This window comes from Gymnodraco acuticeps, unplaced genomic scaffold, assembly GCF_902827175.1.
Source record: "Gymnodraco acuticeps unplaced genomic scaffold, fGymAcu1.1, whole genome shotgun sequence".
Taxonomy (NCBI): domain Eukaryota; kingdom Metazoa; phylum Chordata; class Actinopteri; order Perciformes; family Bathydraconidae; genus Gymnodraco; species Gymnodraco acuticeps.
This window is the reverse complement of record NW_022989752.1, coordinates 617038-634044: the sequence shown is the minus strand read 5'-3', so window position 1 is coordinate 634044 and position 17007 is coordinate 617038. Positions and strand designations below refer to the sequence as shown.

The 17007-nt window shown below is 40.7% G+C and overlaps 1 protein-coding gene across 1 annotated transcript in view; it reads left to right on the top strand.

Annotated features, from left to right (window-relative positions):
- Positions 1-17007, top strand: part of cachd1 (cache domain containing 1) — a 100630-nt gene that overhangs the window by 62530 nt on the left and 21093 nt on the right. Inside the window, exons 5-12 of the mRNA XM_034210503.1 lie at positions 7006-7132; positions 8356-8500; positions 8809-9025; positions 9168-9317; positions 12473-12751; positions 13108-13257; positions 15452-15575; positions 16668-16785. Coding sequence (XP_034066394.1) covers positions 7006-7132; positions 8356-8500; positions 8809-9025; positions 9168-9317; positions 12473-12751; positions 13108-13257; positions 15452-15575; positions 16668-16785 — 1310 coding nt within the window. The remainder of the gene's footprint in view (positions 1-7005; positions 7133-8355; positions 8501-8808; positions 9026-9167; positions 9318-12472; positions 12752-13107; positions 13258-15451; positions 15576-16667; positions 16786-17007) is intronic.

Here is a 17007-nt window from a genome sequence, read left to right as displayed (position 1 = left end):
GTTTGGAAAGTGACCAGAAGTTAGAGAAGTGTTGATGAAATGGGTGAGAAACGGTAGAATATCAGGAGCGATAGTCTGAAGGAGGTTTGAAGGGATAGGGTCCAGAGGACAGGTGGTAGGGCGGGCAGAGGTAATGAGGGTAAGAACCTCACTTGGAGAGAGAGGGGAAAAGGAGGTCAGTGTGTTGGTGGAAGGAGGGTCTGGTGACCCAGCGGTGAGTAAAGGTGAGTCAGAAAAAGAAGAGCGAATATCATCAACCTTTTTTTCAAAGTGGGTAACAAAGTCGCTTGACAGAAGTGAGGAGGGGGGATGGGCTTTTGGAGGGTCCAAGAGGGTGGAGAAGATGGAAAATAGTTTTTTAGGATTGGAATAGGAAGATTGGATCTTATCTTGAAAGAAAGTGCTTTTTGCCTGAGAGATCCAAGCAGAGAAAGAGGAGAGGAGAGCCTGATAGGTTAGGAGGTCGTCACGGTGTTTGGATTTCCACCATTTCCGCTCTGCTGCCCTAAGGACGGTTCTATTAGCACGCAGTGCATCATTTAGCCAGGGAGCAGGAGAGGACTGACGAGCCTGCCGAGATGTGAGAGGACAGAGCGAGTCCAGAGTGGATGAGAGAGTAGAGAGGAGAGTTTCTGCAGCAGAGTTTGGAGGCAGGAGATGGAACGAATCAGAGGAAGGGAGGGCTGAGAGCACCGACGAGGCAAAGCTAGAGGGGGAGAGGGAGCGAAGGTTACGGCGGACAAGTGCAGGATGAGAAGAGATTAGTTTGTTATGTTTGGAAAGGGATAGAGAGAATAAAATGAAGAAGTGATCGGATGTGTGGAGCCGGTTTACAGAGAGGTTAGAAGTAGCGCAGTTCCTTGAGAATATGAGATCAAGGACATTGCTAGCTTTATGAGTCGGTGGGGACGGAGACAGTGAGAAAGCAAAGGCGGTTAACAGAGATGTTAGCTCTCGTCATCTCACGCCTAGACTACTGCAACTCCCTCCTGGCTGGTCTACCTGCATGTGCCATCCGACCTCTGCAGCTCATCCAGAATGCAGCGGCTCGTCTGGTCTTCAACCTTCCTAAATTCTCCCACACCACTCCGCTCCTCCGCTCCCTTCACTGGCTTCCGGTAACTGCTAGAATCCACTTCAAGACACTGGTACTTGCTTACCATGCTGCGAATGGATCTGGCCCTTCCTACATCCAGGACATGGTTAAACCGTACACCCCAGCGCGTGCACTACGCTCTGCATCAGCCAAACGACTCGTTGCGCCCTCGCTGCGAGGGGGACCCAAGTTCCCATCGGCGAAAACACGTGCGTTTGCTGTCCTGGCTCCAAGATGGTGGAATGAGCTCCCCATTGACATCAGGACGGCAGATAGCTTGCACATCTTCCGGCGCAAACTGAAAACTCATCTCTTTCGACTCCACTTCGAGCGTTAGAACTATTAACGAAGCACTTTTATACTAATAAAGGACTGGCTTACCTAAAGCCAGTTGAGTAGCACTTGAAATGTTTGGCTCTATGAAACCTGATGTACTTATATGATTCTGTTTTCTTCAAGGTTGTGTCTTCCTGGTCGAATGTACTTATTGTAAGTCGCTTTGGATAAAAGCGTCAGCTAAATGCAATGTAATGTAATGTAATGTTAGTTCGTCTATCTTCCCCGTCAAATGGTCCCTAAATTGAGGCTTTTACATGCCATTATAGTACATATATTTAACCTCAACATCTCCTGAGGAAGCAATTTGATGATGTTCTTACTGCTACCTTATAGAATATTACCCACTATGATACCCAATGTAAAATCCACTTGTGTCTGCACTCTGCACCACATATGTTGGCCTGCACATGATTTGAAAGAAAATGGTCAAATCGAATAAAAAGCAGACGAAAGCCTACTTTTCTCTGCTGGTCTTTCTGTTCTGATGCCATGGCCTGGTAAGGGGTGTGTTTCCTCTGCTTCCAGAGAAGAAATATCAAGCTGTTTTACAAGCGTTTGTGTCATATCCCAGCTGCATTTTCCTGGAATATTGAACTGTTTTCCCTGTGTCTCTTAAACCTTTAGCTTCAGTCCAGCACACATTGTAAAAACACTGGCAGTTCATTCCATTTGTGATCGTTTGATCACAAGAAATAAGTATAGTTCTGTAAGGTACTCAAGTAAGGAGTTTTCAAATGCCCAAAATGTTTCTACAAAATTGATCAATTTGGAAGGATGTTGTTTATTGTGCCAAGCACTGCAGTTGTCTGCCCCAAAAGTAATCTATTTCAGAAACACTTCCATCAGCCAAAGCCAAATACAAATCAAGCTTGAAATACCAACACATTTCCTTTTAACTTCATTATGTGTTTTCCTATAGCATTGTCATGCAGTGCTTGTGCCCTTATTAATGTTTTCTCTAACCAAGCTTTAACATTTGAGAAACCAAAACCTCTGTTTCTACTCCAATGTCTAAACCTAACATTTGATTTTCAGAACTTGTTGACAATGCTTTATTGCATAGAAGGACACATTTAGTTTCACTTTAAGATTGAATTTAGAGGTAAAGAGTTATTAAACAGAATGTGCCTTGCCAGCTTGCAAATGTTATTATTACGGGTGCAATTATCTTTAAAGCACTCTTCACAATCTTGGAGGGACTGTTTTCAGCCATAACTATATTTAAAATTAAGGGTTGGATCATCAAACAGTTCCTGAACACACACGTTGGTGTGTTGTTGACACTAGTTTATATGAAATATACTGAAGTCTTTACTCCTCAATACAACCCTGGATATTGAACTTGCCCCCTCCCTTCCCTATCTACAGGATACCTTAAACATCATTTGTTCTTCTTCTGCTGAACCGCTCCTATTTTTTCCAGACATACCAGTATTCTGCTCCTCTTTCTGCAAACCATTCATAATGACTGCCATTCATAACACGTCACCATCGGCTGGGTGTTATTTTCCTTGCAAGCCAGTCACGGCGAGTTCAAGTTACCCCTCTCCTCTCCCTGTCCCTCACACTCAGCCCTCCTTGACCCCCATGTTCCCAGCATATTCATTCTCTCCCATTTGTCTCAGCCCAGTCTAAACAAGCAGCTAGAGAGGGGAAAAAGGGAGGGAGAGATAATTGAGAGGGAGAGAATGATGAATGAAGGGGAAGAAAGAAAAGTCGAGAGCTGATTGATATAGAGTAATTTTATCAAGACTGTATTTTTCATCATCTTTCATTTTACTTTTTTAAGGGGGGGAGGGTGGATGTGGGAGGCATCAATAGTGATACCAGCAGGTGGGAGTGAAAAGCCAAGTAGATGAAAGGTGACAGTCGGTGGAGCGCTGTGTGATTATAGGACTAGTTTGATTCATCTTTTTTCGTCCATCCATTTTCTTCCTTTTTGCAGCCTTCATCCTATCAAGTGCAATTTCATTCATTTTCCTGGCTTAGACATGTTGTGTCAACTTATAGTTATGCTTCCCAAAAGGCGTGTTTACTTTCATGAAGTAAACTGTATGTATGTGAATTATCTCTACAGCTATTGGAGAGATTGCCAGGACAATCATGTTTCCATCTCCGTCCGAATTATGGCACTTTGGTTTATGACGAACCTGCAAAACTATTGACATTCCCATTATCATAGTTCTGTGTTTTTGGTAAGTCAGAAAACCATGAACATCCCCAGCTCCAAGCACCTTTGTGCCACAGTATAACCTTACAGAGCTTCTAGCATGGCTGTGGACTCTTAAGTCTTGTTTACTCAGTCATACATGAATAACAAGAAACTATGTTGGAATGTTAGCTTATTTACTTTTACACTTGGGTGCCACTTTGAGGGAATTCTTCAAATGTGTTTGCAATATCTGGACATTCTAGCACACAAGTTGTACATATGGTGTGTTAATGTATAGAAAGAGATCCAGATATCATTAAGGCTGTAGGAAATGGGTGTCATCTGGGTCCTATTTCTTGGCTTGTCCATGTGTTTCTGAGAAGATCTAAACATTGGTGGCAGAGTGGAGCACTGTAGCCTGACAGGTGTATACAGAGCCCTTCTTCCACTGTCAACACAACTGAGTGTTTCCTGTTTATATGAGGCTTTAGAGATGGATGGAGTGACAGGGCAGGGATGATGGGCCACCAGATGGAGGTGTGCCAAAACCTGCTATGTCTCAAAAGATTAGTTATTTGCCAGGAACTTAGGCTACAGCAAGTTCCACAGTAGTTCTGCAATGTATCTATTTGTTTATATATTCAATTTGTCTGGGATTTAAATGTTTGTTGAATATTTGACATGTGATTTTTCCACCCCTCCTTTTGAAAAAAAAAGTATTTGGCTGTAATATTGCTGTAGGGATGGAAAGGGTCAGACAGTTTCTCGTTAGCAGGTGATTAATTCAATATGATAACATGCCAAGAACCACATATGAGAATATTTAGCTGCAGCTGCTATGCATAAATGGAGGTTAGTCTGGCATAGACCATAAACTCAATTAGCTAAATATTTGAAATCAAACCCATCTGTGGAAACCTCCAACCAAATAATAACACATAGTCAGCTAAATGTTAAAATAGTAGTTGAATGTGTACAGCTGCACATGACCTCCACAAACCACAGTGAATATGTATTAGTAGTAAAACATTAAATATTGCATTACCTGTCTAAATCCCACCAAATGTTGTATTGGATTGGAAACTAAATGTTTAATTTCAACCAAAACCTAGTAGTGGCACTTGTGTGGCTATAGGGATTCAAGACAATATGTTATATCCCTATATCAAGACATCAATTTGGTTTGAATCCTGAGAAGATGTGTTTTAGATTGTTCATCTATATTTTAAGTAGATTAGTTAATTTAGCATACTTGCATACTTTAAACTTCAAGCATACTTGCTATGATAAAGATAATTGGATTTGCCATGGTTGATTTATGTTTTTAACCCTTAGATACACGAGTGACGAGGGTCCTTTTTGACCCACATATGGAAGAGTGTAGGGTCCCTACACTCTTCCATATGTGGGTCAAAAAGGACCCGTATTAGAATAATATGTGTTTTTATGCCATTTTTGTCATTTTGGTAAAGAATCACTTGTATAATATTTAGTATTATATTTTGGTTCACACTAGAAATATTTTATATTTAATTTTTCACTATTTTGAATTTTTGAATTTTTTTTTACATTTTGAAAAAAAAAACGAAACCCCATAGAAAATGCATGCGGGTCATTTTTGACCCACTTATGGAAGCTTGGGGTAGTAATACAAAAACTACAATTTCTTAAAATGTAAATTTAAAATGTGAATGGCATGATATCCAAGACATGTTTTTTGAGGAATAGCTGGAATATGAAATGATAAAAAAATGTAATTACAATGATACTTCAAGAAAACCACCTCACCGGGTCAAAAAAGAACCACTTATGCATCTAAGGGTTGAGAAAGAAATTGATTCAACAGTTGCATTATTGTTTTGTGATACCAAAATAAAGCCTACTCTGGTGGCTACACTCTGTTTGCTCCCTCTCTGTTTCCCCCAAAGGTTTATATTCTAACTCCACGCTCCCCCTCCCCCGATCCCTTTGTGAAAGGCCGTTTTGTGTTGCAGTGAGCGGAAAGGAAGTTGCTGGCTTTGTGATGGGATCTCTGTGAAGAAACTGTTGACTCTGTGACCTAGTAAAAAAAAAAAATCTGTGTGTTGGTGTTGAGCAAATAATCAGGCTCAGTGTCTCTGCAGAGGTCGTAGTTAAGGCTGTTATTTCAGCTCGGCCTGCACTCACAGTTATGACACCGATCCAGTTCCGGTATCCAAATGAAAGACGTGTACTGTATACTTCCTAGTAGTTAAAGAGTTATTTTTCTTTCTTGAGTTAATATATCCTACCAGACTTGTGGATTGGGAAATATATTGACATGTGTAAACTGTATGTCTGGTCACAAAGGGGTGTTTTGTCATGCCTGAATAGACAGGTTTGAATAGAGCTCAATTAGGTGTGAAAAGCTCAATAGTAGAAAACAATGCACAACTGTTCGTCAGAGGGAGCGTAGACAAGTTACACACGCTTGTGTGTACTTCAGTTGAAAGCATGCTTGTTCAGGATGAGCCAGGCTAGCAGAGAATCAATCACTGCATAATGCATGAGGTATAGATTCCTGTCAGACTGGATCCAGCTCTGAGTTCATGCAAAGGCAGGCAACAATAACCTCACGCAGTTTTGGAGCCACTACTTGTAACTGCAGGATGGGATTCCTTGCTTCTAGCTGATGTTAGATGTTAGTACTGATTTGTTTAGTTATTGGATCAACAACTTGTTTGTATGGTTGGTTAGCTTTTACAGCAGCAGTTTTGGGAGAATAAACACAAACAATCCTAAGGTCAATTTTGCCATTCTTTCTATCAGAACACCCTTCCAACATTCAATATAACACAGGGATTCTAACCAAATATGTCGGAAATTACGTCCAGTAATTCGCATATCACATATTCCGTACGTTCTTTTCAAAATGGTATTGTGTGGGCTTTGCATGTGTGACAATTAAAAATAGAAATCCATGATTTCCTTTCCATTTACAAGTCAAGTATATTTGTAAAACCCACTCTTGCATACAATATTTAAAAGGACTTCGCTGATCCAAAACACCACATTCAGCCTAAGATATCAGAGTGGCTCGTCTTACCCACTCTTTTAACAGGAATCCCAGTTAACACCTGAACTTAAAAGATCTCCTTCCTGAAATAGAAGACTTCAAAAGTACATTATAAAAAGATAGACAGATAGATGGACAGATACATCTTTTCTTGTCCTCTGTTAGATAAAATAGATTTGTACATCCTTTATACACATAAGAACAGTAATGGCAGTGGTCTTAACGCTCTTACTGTAGTGTGTTTCATTGAAAGGGATCTATATTCTATTTTACCTTCTTCCCTTGCGCCCTACCTTTCGCTCCCTGTTTTCCTGTGTGTTTCTTTCTCCTTCCCCTTTATTCTTCACTTAAATAACATGTTTGCTGTTCCCTCTCTCTCTACAGTGTTAGCAGACAACCTGAAGTCCAACCCGGGGATAAAGTGGCAGTACTTCAGCTCAGAGGAGGGTATCTTCACAGTCTTCCCTGCCCACAAGTTCCAGTGCAAGGGAACTTACGAGCACCGGAGCAGGTATAAACCCATCTTCATTTCATTGCTAAGCTCAAAGTTACTGCCAAACACAAATGCGTTGTCAACAAATATCACTGTCTTGGCAAAGTAACAGTCTGGCTTATGTAAAACAAAGAAACATGAACTTGTTCCTGCCCTTCCCCCCCCCCTCGTCTCTGTCAGTTGCTGTGGGGTGGCCCAGAGGGCATATTGGTTGCGTGCCGCCCTCTCACACCCTGACCACACATGCCCCTAGCAGGAATGTGGCTCTGTACCAGTAAAGCTTATTGGAATTTCACAGCTTCAGTGTTGTGGCTTTTTTGGTTGCCACGGCTGAAAGACGTGTCGTTCTCTCTTCTTTTATTTCTGTATTCTTTTGTCTCTCTCCTACTTTCTGTTTTTTTTTTTTTTTTTTTGCACTGCCTCTCGCTTTTGTTTAGCTTTTTTACATCATGTTTTTCGGATTTCTCTTTCTCTGGCCGTTCGAGTCAGTGAGCTGGCATGCAGCCATGAGAGAAATGACGTTACTTGGCTTGCTTGAAGAGTGAATGAGGCTTTGTGAGTACATCACTCCCCTTCTCCACCCTGTGTTAGTGTCACCTTGTCCAGCAGACCACACACACAGGCGCTGACCACCCAGCCCCCTTCATCACACCAAGCTGATAACATATGTACTTTAACATGTACACCAAATATTGAAAATATAACTCTAAATAATTGTATTAAAGTTTTATACCAACTGCACGCTGACAGTGAGCGCACATTGTATCTTTTTGCACTCAGGGTCAATGATAATGTCATGCTTTTAATTTTTTGCAGGAGCTGTTAAGTAGTGTGTTTATTGTTTTGCCTGACTTTGTATGTCGCTGTGATCCAAAAAGGCTTGGAAATTGTATTTTTTAATTGAAAAACACTAAGCATTTACAGAATAGTTAAAGCTTTAAAGTTATACAGCTGTAGCAAGTCGTTCAAACATGTTTTTTTCTTTTAAATAATTCAGCAATAACAACAAATTAAAGACAAAAACATTGTTTTAACCTCCACACAAACTGAGAAGGGAAGCGCATTTCTTCTGAAAACTGTATAGTGCGGACTGGACAAGAAAATAAAACTGACATGATGATGAACATTTTTCAAGAGGAAGACCTTTTTATCGATGTACACATGCTGTAACAGTATGTCTTCATTGCCTTGGATTTGTTAACTGTGTAGTCAATGTTTTGTATTTTTGTGTATCTCCGCAGGCCTGTGTATGTGTCTGCGGTGCGTCCCCAGTCTAAACACATTGTGGTGATGGTGGACCACGGAGCGTCTGTAACTGACACCCAGCTTCAGATCGCCAGGGACTCGGCACTGGTCATCCTCAACGCCGTCGATGAACATGACAAGGTTAGAGAAGGGGAATACATCTCTCTTACCTTGCTTTATTAGGAAGAACGCATTGTGTTTAGGGCAAGTTTAGAGAAGCACATATACCTAAACATTTAAATGCAGATCATTTGGCTACCGCTGATAACCTACTGAATGATAAACAATTACATTGACTGTAATGGACACCACCTGACTGTGGCTTCTGTTATTTTATGATTGAGAGACCCTTAGAAAATGACATATTGTGCTTTGAAATGCTTCACAACTCTATACTGATACTCTTATTAACATTTTCTTCATTTTACATCTTTATCACTCCATTCCAGATCTCCATTTTGTCAGTGGCAGAGACAGTTCGCACCTGCGCCCTGGACCAGTGCTATAAGAGTCTGCTCTCTCCGGCCACCAGCGAGACCAAGAGGAAGATGAGCACCTTCATCTCCAACATCAAGGCGTCTGATGCAGCCACTCAGCACGCTGCAGGCTTCCAGAAGGCCTTCCAGCTGCTCCGAAACACCAGCAGTCTCTGCAAACACAGCTCCAGTAAGAAACGCTGCAAATTAGGAATATGTGTGTCTGTGCTCAGAGGTCAATTCCAGCTCCGGTGCTCTCGCTATTTAAAACGTAATCAACTCTCGTCGCGTTATCTAATATCAATTGACGTGTGTTGTGTTTCTGCTTTCAGCCACAGACATGGTGATCGTCTACCTGTCGTCCGGTATCACGTCTCGAGATTCGTCAGAGCAGGAGAAGAGAGCGACGCTCAGTGTGGTCAGAGAGGAGAACCGACACCTCAACAACTCGGTCATGATCCTCACATACGCTCTCATGAACGGTAGGTCACTTATATTTAAGGCTGATCAATGTTTTTTACAGTGGTTTTTAATAGATTATCCCCTTGATTTTGTCTTCCTGCTATAAAATAAACAATTCTGCGTCAAGGTGAACCTGAGTGTTTTGCTGCAAACGGATCTTTTAAATCAACAAAATGTCAAATTTGTATCCAATTTCAATATTTGTATTATTTTAAGATGTATTGGACAAATGAGGTCCAACAGGGCCCTGCTTGTACTTACACAAAGGATAAGAGCAGAGTTTGTCTTACAATTTGCAATCTTTTTATTAAAACCAGATATTTTGACATTATTTGAACATGCAATATCGTAATGTAAAATAAACCTAATGCATTACATTGTTGTGTTTTCTCATATGTCACTTAGTTGTTTGTTAATGTTTTACTTTTGCCTTGGTTGTTTAGAACACCAGCCAGCTCTAAAATCATATAATTATAGATACATCAAAGAACAGTCAGTTTTAGCCCTACTCACACATTCTTTTTTTTGCTTTGCTTGGATTTGTTTCCTGTGCATTTTCTCTATATTCTTTGGCACAATGTGTTCATGAGACAGGAGGTAAGAGAGGTGCTCAGAAACCTCAAAGGCTTTTTTCCCCATGTGTGTATGCTTTCTTTTCCTCTTTTATTGTTCTTGTCTATCCATCTGCCTCCTCTAATTCCCTCCTCCCTCTGCACAAAACAAACACACATACACTCACATCCACTGCGCTTGCATTAGTCCACCATTAACACAAATCATTTTAGCATCTGAGAATGGAAATGAGGTACATCTAAGAGAGGAGAGAGTGAGACTTCAAAGGGCACGCTGCTCACTCTGTGTGTGTCTGACAGAGGACCCTGGCTGTTTAAAGAGCCCCATGATGAAAAGGATGCAGAAATCTACCGTCCTCTGAGTTTATTAGCATTGCATATCCAAAAAAACATTTGTTTTGTTCCTGACGCTGCTGCACACAGCTGAATGACCCACTGTGGGTGTGTGTGTCTTATTCCCTACATCCTCTGCCAAATGTGAAGTGCTGATTGTTGAAGGGGATCAGCAGTCCCTTTGCAGTATAAAGCACAGTTGTGTGTGTGTGTCCAGTTTGTGTGTGTTAATGAGTTGTCCACCATCCTCACCAAAACGGTGTATGCTAGGCTGAGCAACCTGCTGAATAGTCTGTCAGATAGCATACAATTATGTTAAGACAGACTAAATTAACTTTGAAATCATATTTAATCGAGACATTTAGAAAATCGTTTTTTTGTTGTTGATTTAATTTGATTGCAGTCCCTGTTTTTTGCATTATGGACTAATTTGTATTCATATTTTAATATACATATTATACAGGGTTCTTACGGTCATTAAAAACCTGGAAAAGTCATGGAAATTCAAAATGCAAATTCCAGGCCCTGGAAAAGTTATGGATAACAATATTTTTCCCAAAAAGTCATGGAAATGTAACTAAAGTTGCATCAAATATAATTTATATTTTAGCCAATCGCCAAAATAGTACTACTATAATGATAATAAATACTCTATCATATAGTAATGAAACAATGTCATTTAACTGTCGAGGTATCTTGCTGGTGAGAGGTTTTAGTTGTTTTAGCGTGTAGAAGCTACTGTAGTAAGCCTACTATTTGATTTGTTTTAGATAGGCACAACATGTTTTATATGCAGACCTTATTTTCCTGTTCCATGTTAAAATAAACCATTTTCAGTGGTACCGCTGAGAAAGAGTAATTTGGTCATGGAAAATTAGGTAAAGGTCATGGAGAAGTCATGGAGAAGTCATTGAAAATCATTGGTGAAAAAGTGTATGAACCCTGATTATAAGAACTTCGATATTATTACACATATGCTGGTCAATGTATCTCCTCTGACGTAACTCTCCAACTGCTGTTTTTGCTTTCGTGCCTCTTAGCTAGGTAGATGGGTAGTTATACCATTACAGCGCATGCTGATTGAGTAAGTGGGTGATGAAGGACTGATTTACTCCCATAGTGATGTTTTAAGGAGTGCTGTGGAAAGATGAAACACAGATGGGCTGTTCAAGGTTCAGTAATCAACATAACTGTGTTTGCTTAGAATAAATGTATACAAAGATACAATAGTATCTTTCAATGTGAGATTAATCTACAAAATCAAACATTTTATTTACATAAGGATCATTATACCTATCCTATCATAAAGATTGGGAACCTGTGCTGTCAGCAAACGTTCTCCTCTCTGGTGGTTTGACATTGCCACCCATGACGACATTGACTCCCGTCAGTCGCCAAGCGTGAAGATCAGCAGAGCCTCTGCATTAAAGAGGGTTTCTGCTGTAATCCAGTCAATGATTGGATACTGGCAGACACTCAGGGCTCTGTCCTTCCCAATAGGTTGTGGGATGCCAAATGTTCCAGTTGATAGCTGAAGGGGCCTGCTATGGTTATCCATTGTCCTCTAAATGACCTTATGAGGCATGGGAATGTAGAGTTTAAAGAGTGCATTAACGACTCAGCTGCATATTTTCTTTAAAGCGATGAGGGATTTGCTCATGTCATGATCTCTGAGCTTCACAGGGGACAATTGTTGTTTGGCAGATGCCTAGCATTGAAGGAACAAAGCTATAGAGATCATGACGCAGGTTTACAAGTTGGAGCCTGCATGTATGAAATATTTATGTTGCTGATGCCAAATATGTTTGGGAAATCCATGTGGCAATGTTTTGTATGAGCTTTGATTATAAGATCATGTTCAGTGAAAGCCTTTTGCCGCCTGACCATGTGAACTGCATGAGGTTCATTTTCTGAATACACCTTGTTTCAATGATTCTTGATATCTGCCCTTGTTAATGGCAGGGGTGTGATTTCTTTATTCAGCTCCTTGAACGTTTTGTTGTTTACAGCTTCAGGGGAAAGAGAACAGTGGGCTGCCTTTGTACGGTTGGAATTGAAGTCATACGCTCTTTAGTGACAAGCTGTTTACTCTGTTTACCTCTTTTCAACCACTCCCTCCTCTTTTCATTTGCACAGTTGCCCTATTCAATAGGCCTGCAGCCATGCCGTCAGTTACTGATTTGTTCCTAATATCCCTGCTCGATTAAATAAAAAACAAATTCGACTCGCCCTCCCTATCCTAAACTCAATCTCTCTCTCTCCTCCATCAGAGGGAGTAACAGGCCTGAAGGAGCTGGCCTTCCTGAGGGATCTTGCAGAGCAGAATTCGGGGAAATATGGCGTCGACCGAGGGTCAGGTCGAGACCGCTCATCTGGGATGTCCTCGTCCGGATCGGCCTCCATGATACCGGTGTCGAAGGGAAGCATGATGGTGCTAAATCAGCTGAGCAACCTGGAGACGACAGTGGGCCGCTTCTACATCAACCTGCCCAATCGCATGATCGACCTGGTCCGATTCAGCCTGCCCTACTCGGACCCCATGGGAGACGGTGAGTGGTGCTCACCCTGAAGTTAAGATCGATTAGAAAACATGAAATCAAAAGTTCCTACTTCAGATTAGTTGCAATTACAAACAGTTTGAAAGGAGGAGTCAGGAAATACAGCCAGGCTAGGCTGTTACCCCCTGCTTCCAGTCTTTATGCTAAGTTAAGCTAATTGCCTGCTGCATCAAGGCTCATATGTTTTGTACAGATATGAGAGTTGTATAGATCTTCTCATCAAAGTGAAGAAGTTCATTTCCCAACTTATTGAACTCTTTCTCCAATACAGACAAAAAAGAGACATTCCTAAACGTATCTGAGGTGTTTTATGAACTTTACTTATATTGTTGTTCTTCTTTCTCCAGGGTTTATTATGACCGTGAGCCGGCCGTGTTATTTCGGTAACCTGCTCCTGGGCGTGGTCGGGGTGGACGTGAACCTGGCCTACATCCTGGAGGACGTCACATACTACCAGGACTCACTGGCTTCATACACGTTTCTCATTGACAACAAAGGTCAGTAACATAGATACAGGAAATAATCAATTTAACACAGGACTACTTTCTAACTTCAGGCACATGAAGAGCAGTGTAACCCAAATATGGCTTTAACTCTTGATAATCTGTTCTCTAAATAAAGTTGTTCAAGTCTTATGGGAACTACAGCAAACAAGACATTCACATAGCATTGCTTAATTTAAACCAAGCCAGTAACAACAGAAGCAGGAAAGCTCTTCCTACAACATGTGTGACAGACTCCAGTGCCTATTCAAGATATCAATCTTTGTTAGCCTTAAATTAACAGTCCAAATGTTTGGAAGAGAGTGTATTATGGTGTTTAGTGGAATTACATTTTATTTAGTCTATTTCAAGTTCCTCCACAGCCATTATCTGTAATTGACATCTTCTTGGTAGCACTGGCACTTCTTTGGCAATCTGTTCTCTGTTCAGTTCATGCCTCGGTGCGTTGCCACGGCGCAGGGCGGTAGTGCTCATGTCCGGTCTCAGTTTGTTTTGGCCTCAGCTGAGGGGGTCTTGGATGATCCGCTGGTGCTGGACAGCTGGCAGGTTGTGCTCAGTAGGCCTGGGGGGCAGGGACGTTAATGGACAGGGTTTTGCTAGATAGCACTATAGCTACATATTGATTCCCTTTAAGTATACTAAAAATACAAATACTACTTGGGATAATGTCCCCTCTTTTAGATTTTTGCACACAGCCAGCAGAAAAGGAAGGTATTTTTAACTTCAAATCAATAATCAGACGTATTATGTGTATGTTATTTGGGACTGAGAGGTAGTGCCATGTTTAAAAGAGGGAGTAGTGAATGACAGGGGGAAGACCTGTAGAGGAAATACTTATGAGGGAGTTCAGGAACGTGGAGCAAATCATAAAACATGGGCAAACTACCAAGTGTTTACTCACCTGAATGGTAATTATTTAGCGTCATCATTTTCTCACTATTAAGCATAATTATTGCAAGTGGAATTTTTGCAGCTGTGTGAGTTTTGCTCCTCTGCTACACTTTTCAATGAGTCTCTTTTTTCCCTCTTAAATGTTTGTTATTTTAATAAATATGCCATTCAATTATAGCTTATTACAGAAACGGTGCTTATTAATGCAGCAACACTGAAAACATTGACGACTGAGTCCCATGTAATGTTATTAGCTGGCATCAAACCGTCTGCTGGCAATTAGCCTGTAGGTAAATACAATTAGGCAAATACAGGGCTGACAAGAGGTTTCCGGACCTGGAAATAAAAATAGCTCACAAGTGAATTGGAAATATTTTTGCATGGGAGGCATTTATCCTTTTCAATGTATAGATCTCTCTATGACTTATATACATACTCTGGCCCTTGTGCTGTAGTTTGCAGTGTGAGGACAGAGATGCCTTTTTTAATACAGCAAATGAAACACAACACACACGACACAAAGCAACACACTCCCTCTTTCACAGTGTATTAGGATGTCTTAAAAACAACAGCACATGATTTAGTTTGTTTACTTTGCTCAGAGTGGATCAGCAATCCAGTACCTTGAGGGCTTTTTGGCTCTCCTAAAATGATGCTGCTAAGAGCTGAGTTTATTACAGCACTACACTCCACCAAGCAAAAAACAAGTGAACAAGAGAGTAATTCTTCACTCCGAAATAGTAGACAGGCATATGTTCTATTGACTTTAAATGTACTATCTTTCCTTGATGTCAAGGTTTTGATCAAATGTTTTTCTAAAAAGGCAACTCTATAATATGACAAGACTTTGACAAACAAGTAGTTATACCAAAGCGTCTTAAAGATACTTTTCTTTCTGGTTCCTGAAAAAGAATTGTTTTAACAGCTTTGGAGCTCTTCTAACATTCAGGTTGTATGTTTAAAGTTGCCAGAATTCAAGTCAATTGGACTTTAAGTGACATTTAGGGTTTGAAGCAATAATCTAGTTAGTAGTTACTCTTTATCATGATTTTATTTGTTGCATCAACAAGGATTTCACCGTGTATAAAGAGACTATGACTTAATTTGCAGAGTTATATAGTAAAGATTGAATGCTTGATTGTGGTGTATGAATGCCTTGTTTGACAGTGACCAAAGAAAACACTACTGCTCTGTTTAATGTTATATGCATAAATTGGCCGTTTGAGGATGTTGTGTTATTGTTCAGTATATATAAACACAAATGAATGATGTTATGAATTGCTTTGTGATTTTCCAGGTTACACCCTGATGCATCCATCACTCACACGGCCCTACCTGATGACAGAGCCTCCCCTGCACACGGACATTATCCACTACGAGAATATCCCAGCATTCCCTGTTGTGCGGCAGAACATCCTCAGGTAAGAGACGTTACCTTCAAGAGACAGAAATTCACCCAATGTTTCATCACCCCTTTTATTACTAACGGTTTCTCGGCACCGAAACCGTAGTTTCGAATACACACCGGTGGTTTCTGACTTGGCTCGTTGTCAGCCGGTAACCAGCTGCCCAGACATTTCGAGGGGAAAAAGGATGGAAACGAGGCGTTCGGGTGCCGTGGGAAGAACCTCAGTTTATTCACGTTCTTCAAGCTATATTGACACTGTATTCCTTACATACAGACTAGATACTATTCATTTTCTGACCACTTTCTCTATACTTTCGTCTCTCTCTATAACTCCGCACTTCGCCTTGGCCATCACATTTCACCCACACCGAGACTCCAAACCCACAACCCCTTGCGGCTGCTACTCTTAAAGTGACAGGCCAAGCCTGTAACACTACCCCCACTCTGGATGATGATAAAACAACCTTTAACATCACTTCAGCATATAAACATTATAAAAGGAAAGCATGAAACATTAATGGCAACACATTCCCCACAATAAACCCCATTTCCCACAGTCCTTGAAGGCGTCTTCCTTGCTGTGGAAACAGCTTGAATCATGAGGCAATGTCCATAACAATATCCACGAAGCATACTGCATAGATTTTTTTTTTTAACGTTTCAAAGGTGTATAAACACACATACTGATGTACATAACATACTGTGATGTAGTTAATCAACCCGGGTTAAATTAAACACTGTGACTTTACTCTATATGATGTGGCTCTTAGGCATTACAATTGTCAAACAACAACAAGCAATCTTACCATCTGTTTGGTTTCTCAAGTTACATCAAGTGTCAAAGCAGTAAAACAGTATCCACATTACTCATTACCACAGGCAACTAAATGAAATAGAACCACAAACTGTGGATGTATAACAATATAATTAAATAACTTTAGCTTAAGAGCATAGAATTACTCTGGAACTCTTTTTTTTTTTTTTTTCTTTTACTGAGTTAGGAACTAACCTGCTGACACCCTGACTCAGGTTAAACTTTAACAAACCCTAGTGACTGACATACATATCGTATGTTTTGGTGTTTAATACTGTATGTTTCTTGCAGCCTCCCTTTGGGCAGTCAGGTAATTTCTGTCCCAGTCAACTCCTCTCTGTCCTGGCACCACAACCGACTCCGGGACAACAGCAAGGACGCATACAACGTCAGCTACGCCTGGAAACTGGTAGGTGTTTGTATGAACCTTGTAGAGACTCAACACTGGTGTACACTGGTGACATCAACATTCACAGTTTAATCCTTAATGCTATGTGAAATAAAAAGCAAATAGAAGTAGCACATGTTTTTTCAAAGTTCCCAAACAAAGCTACAAAGACTGTCAAAACAAAAGATGCTTATGAGGAGATTTATGCCTCCAGTCTTTCTGTCTCCAGCAAAACTCCGTCAC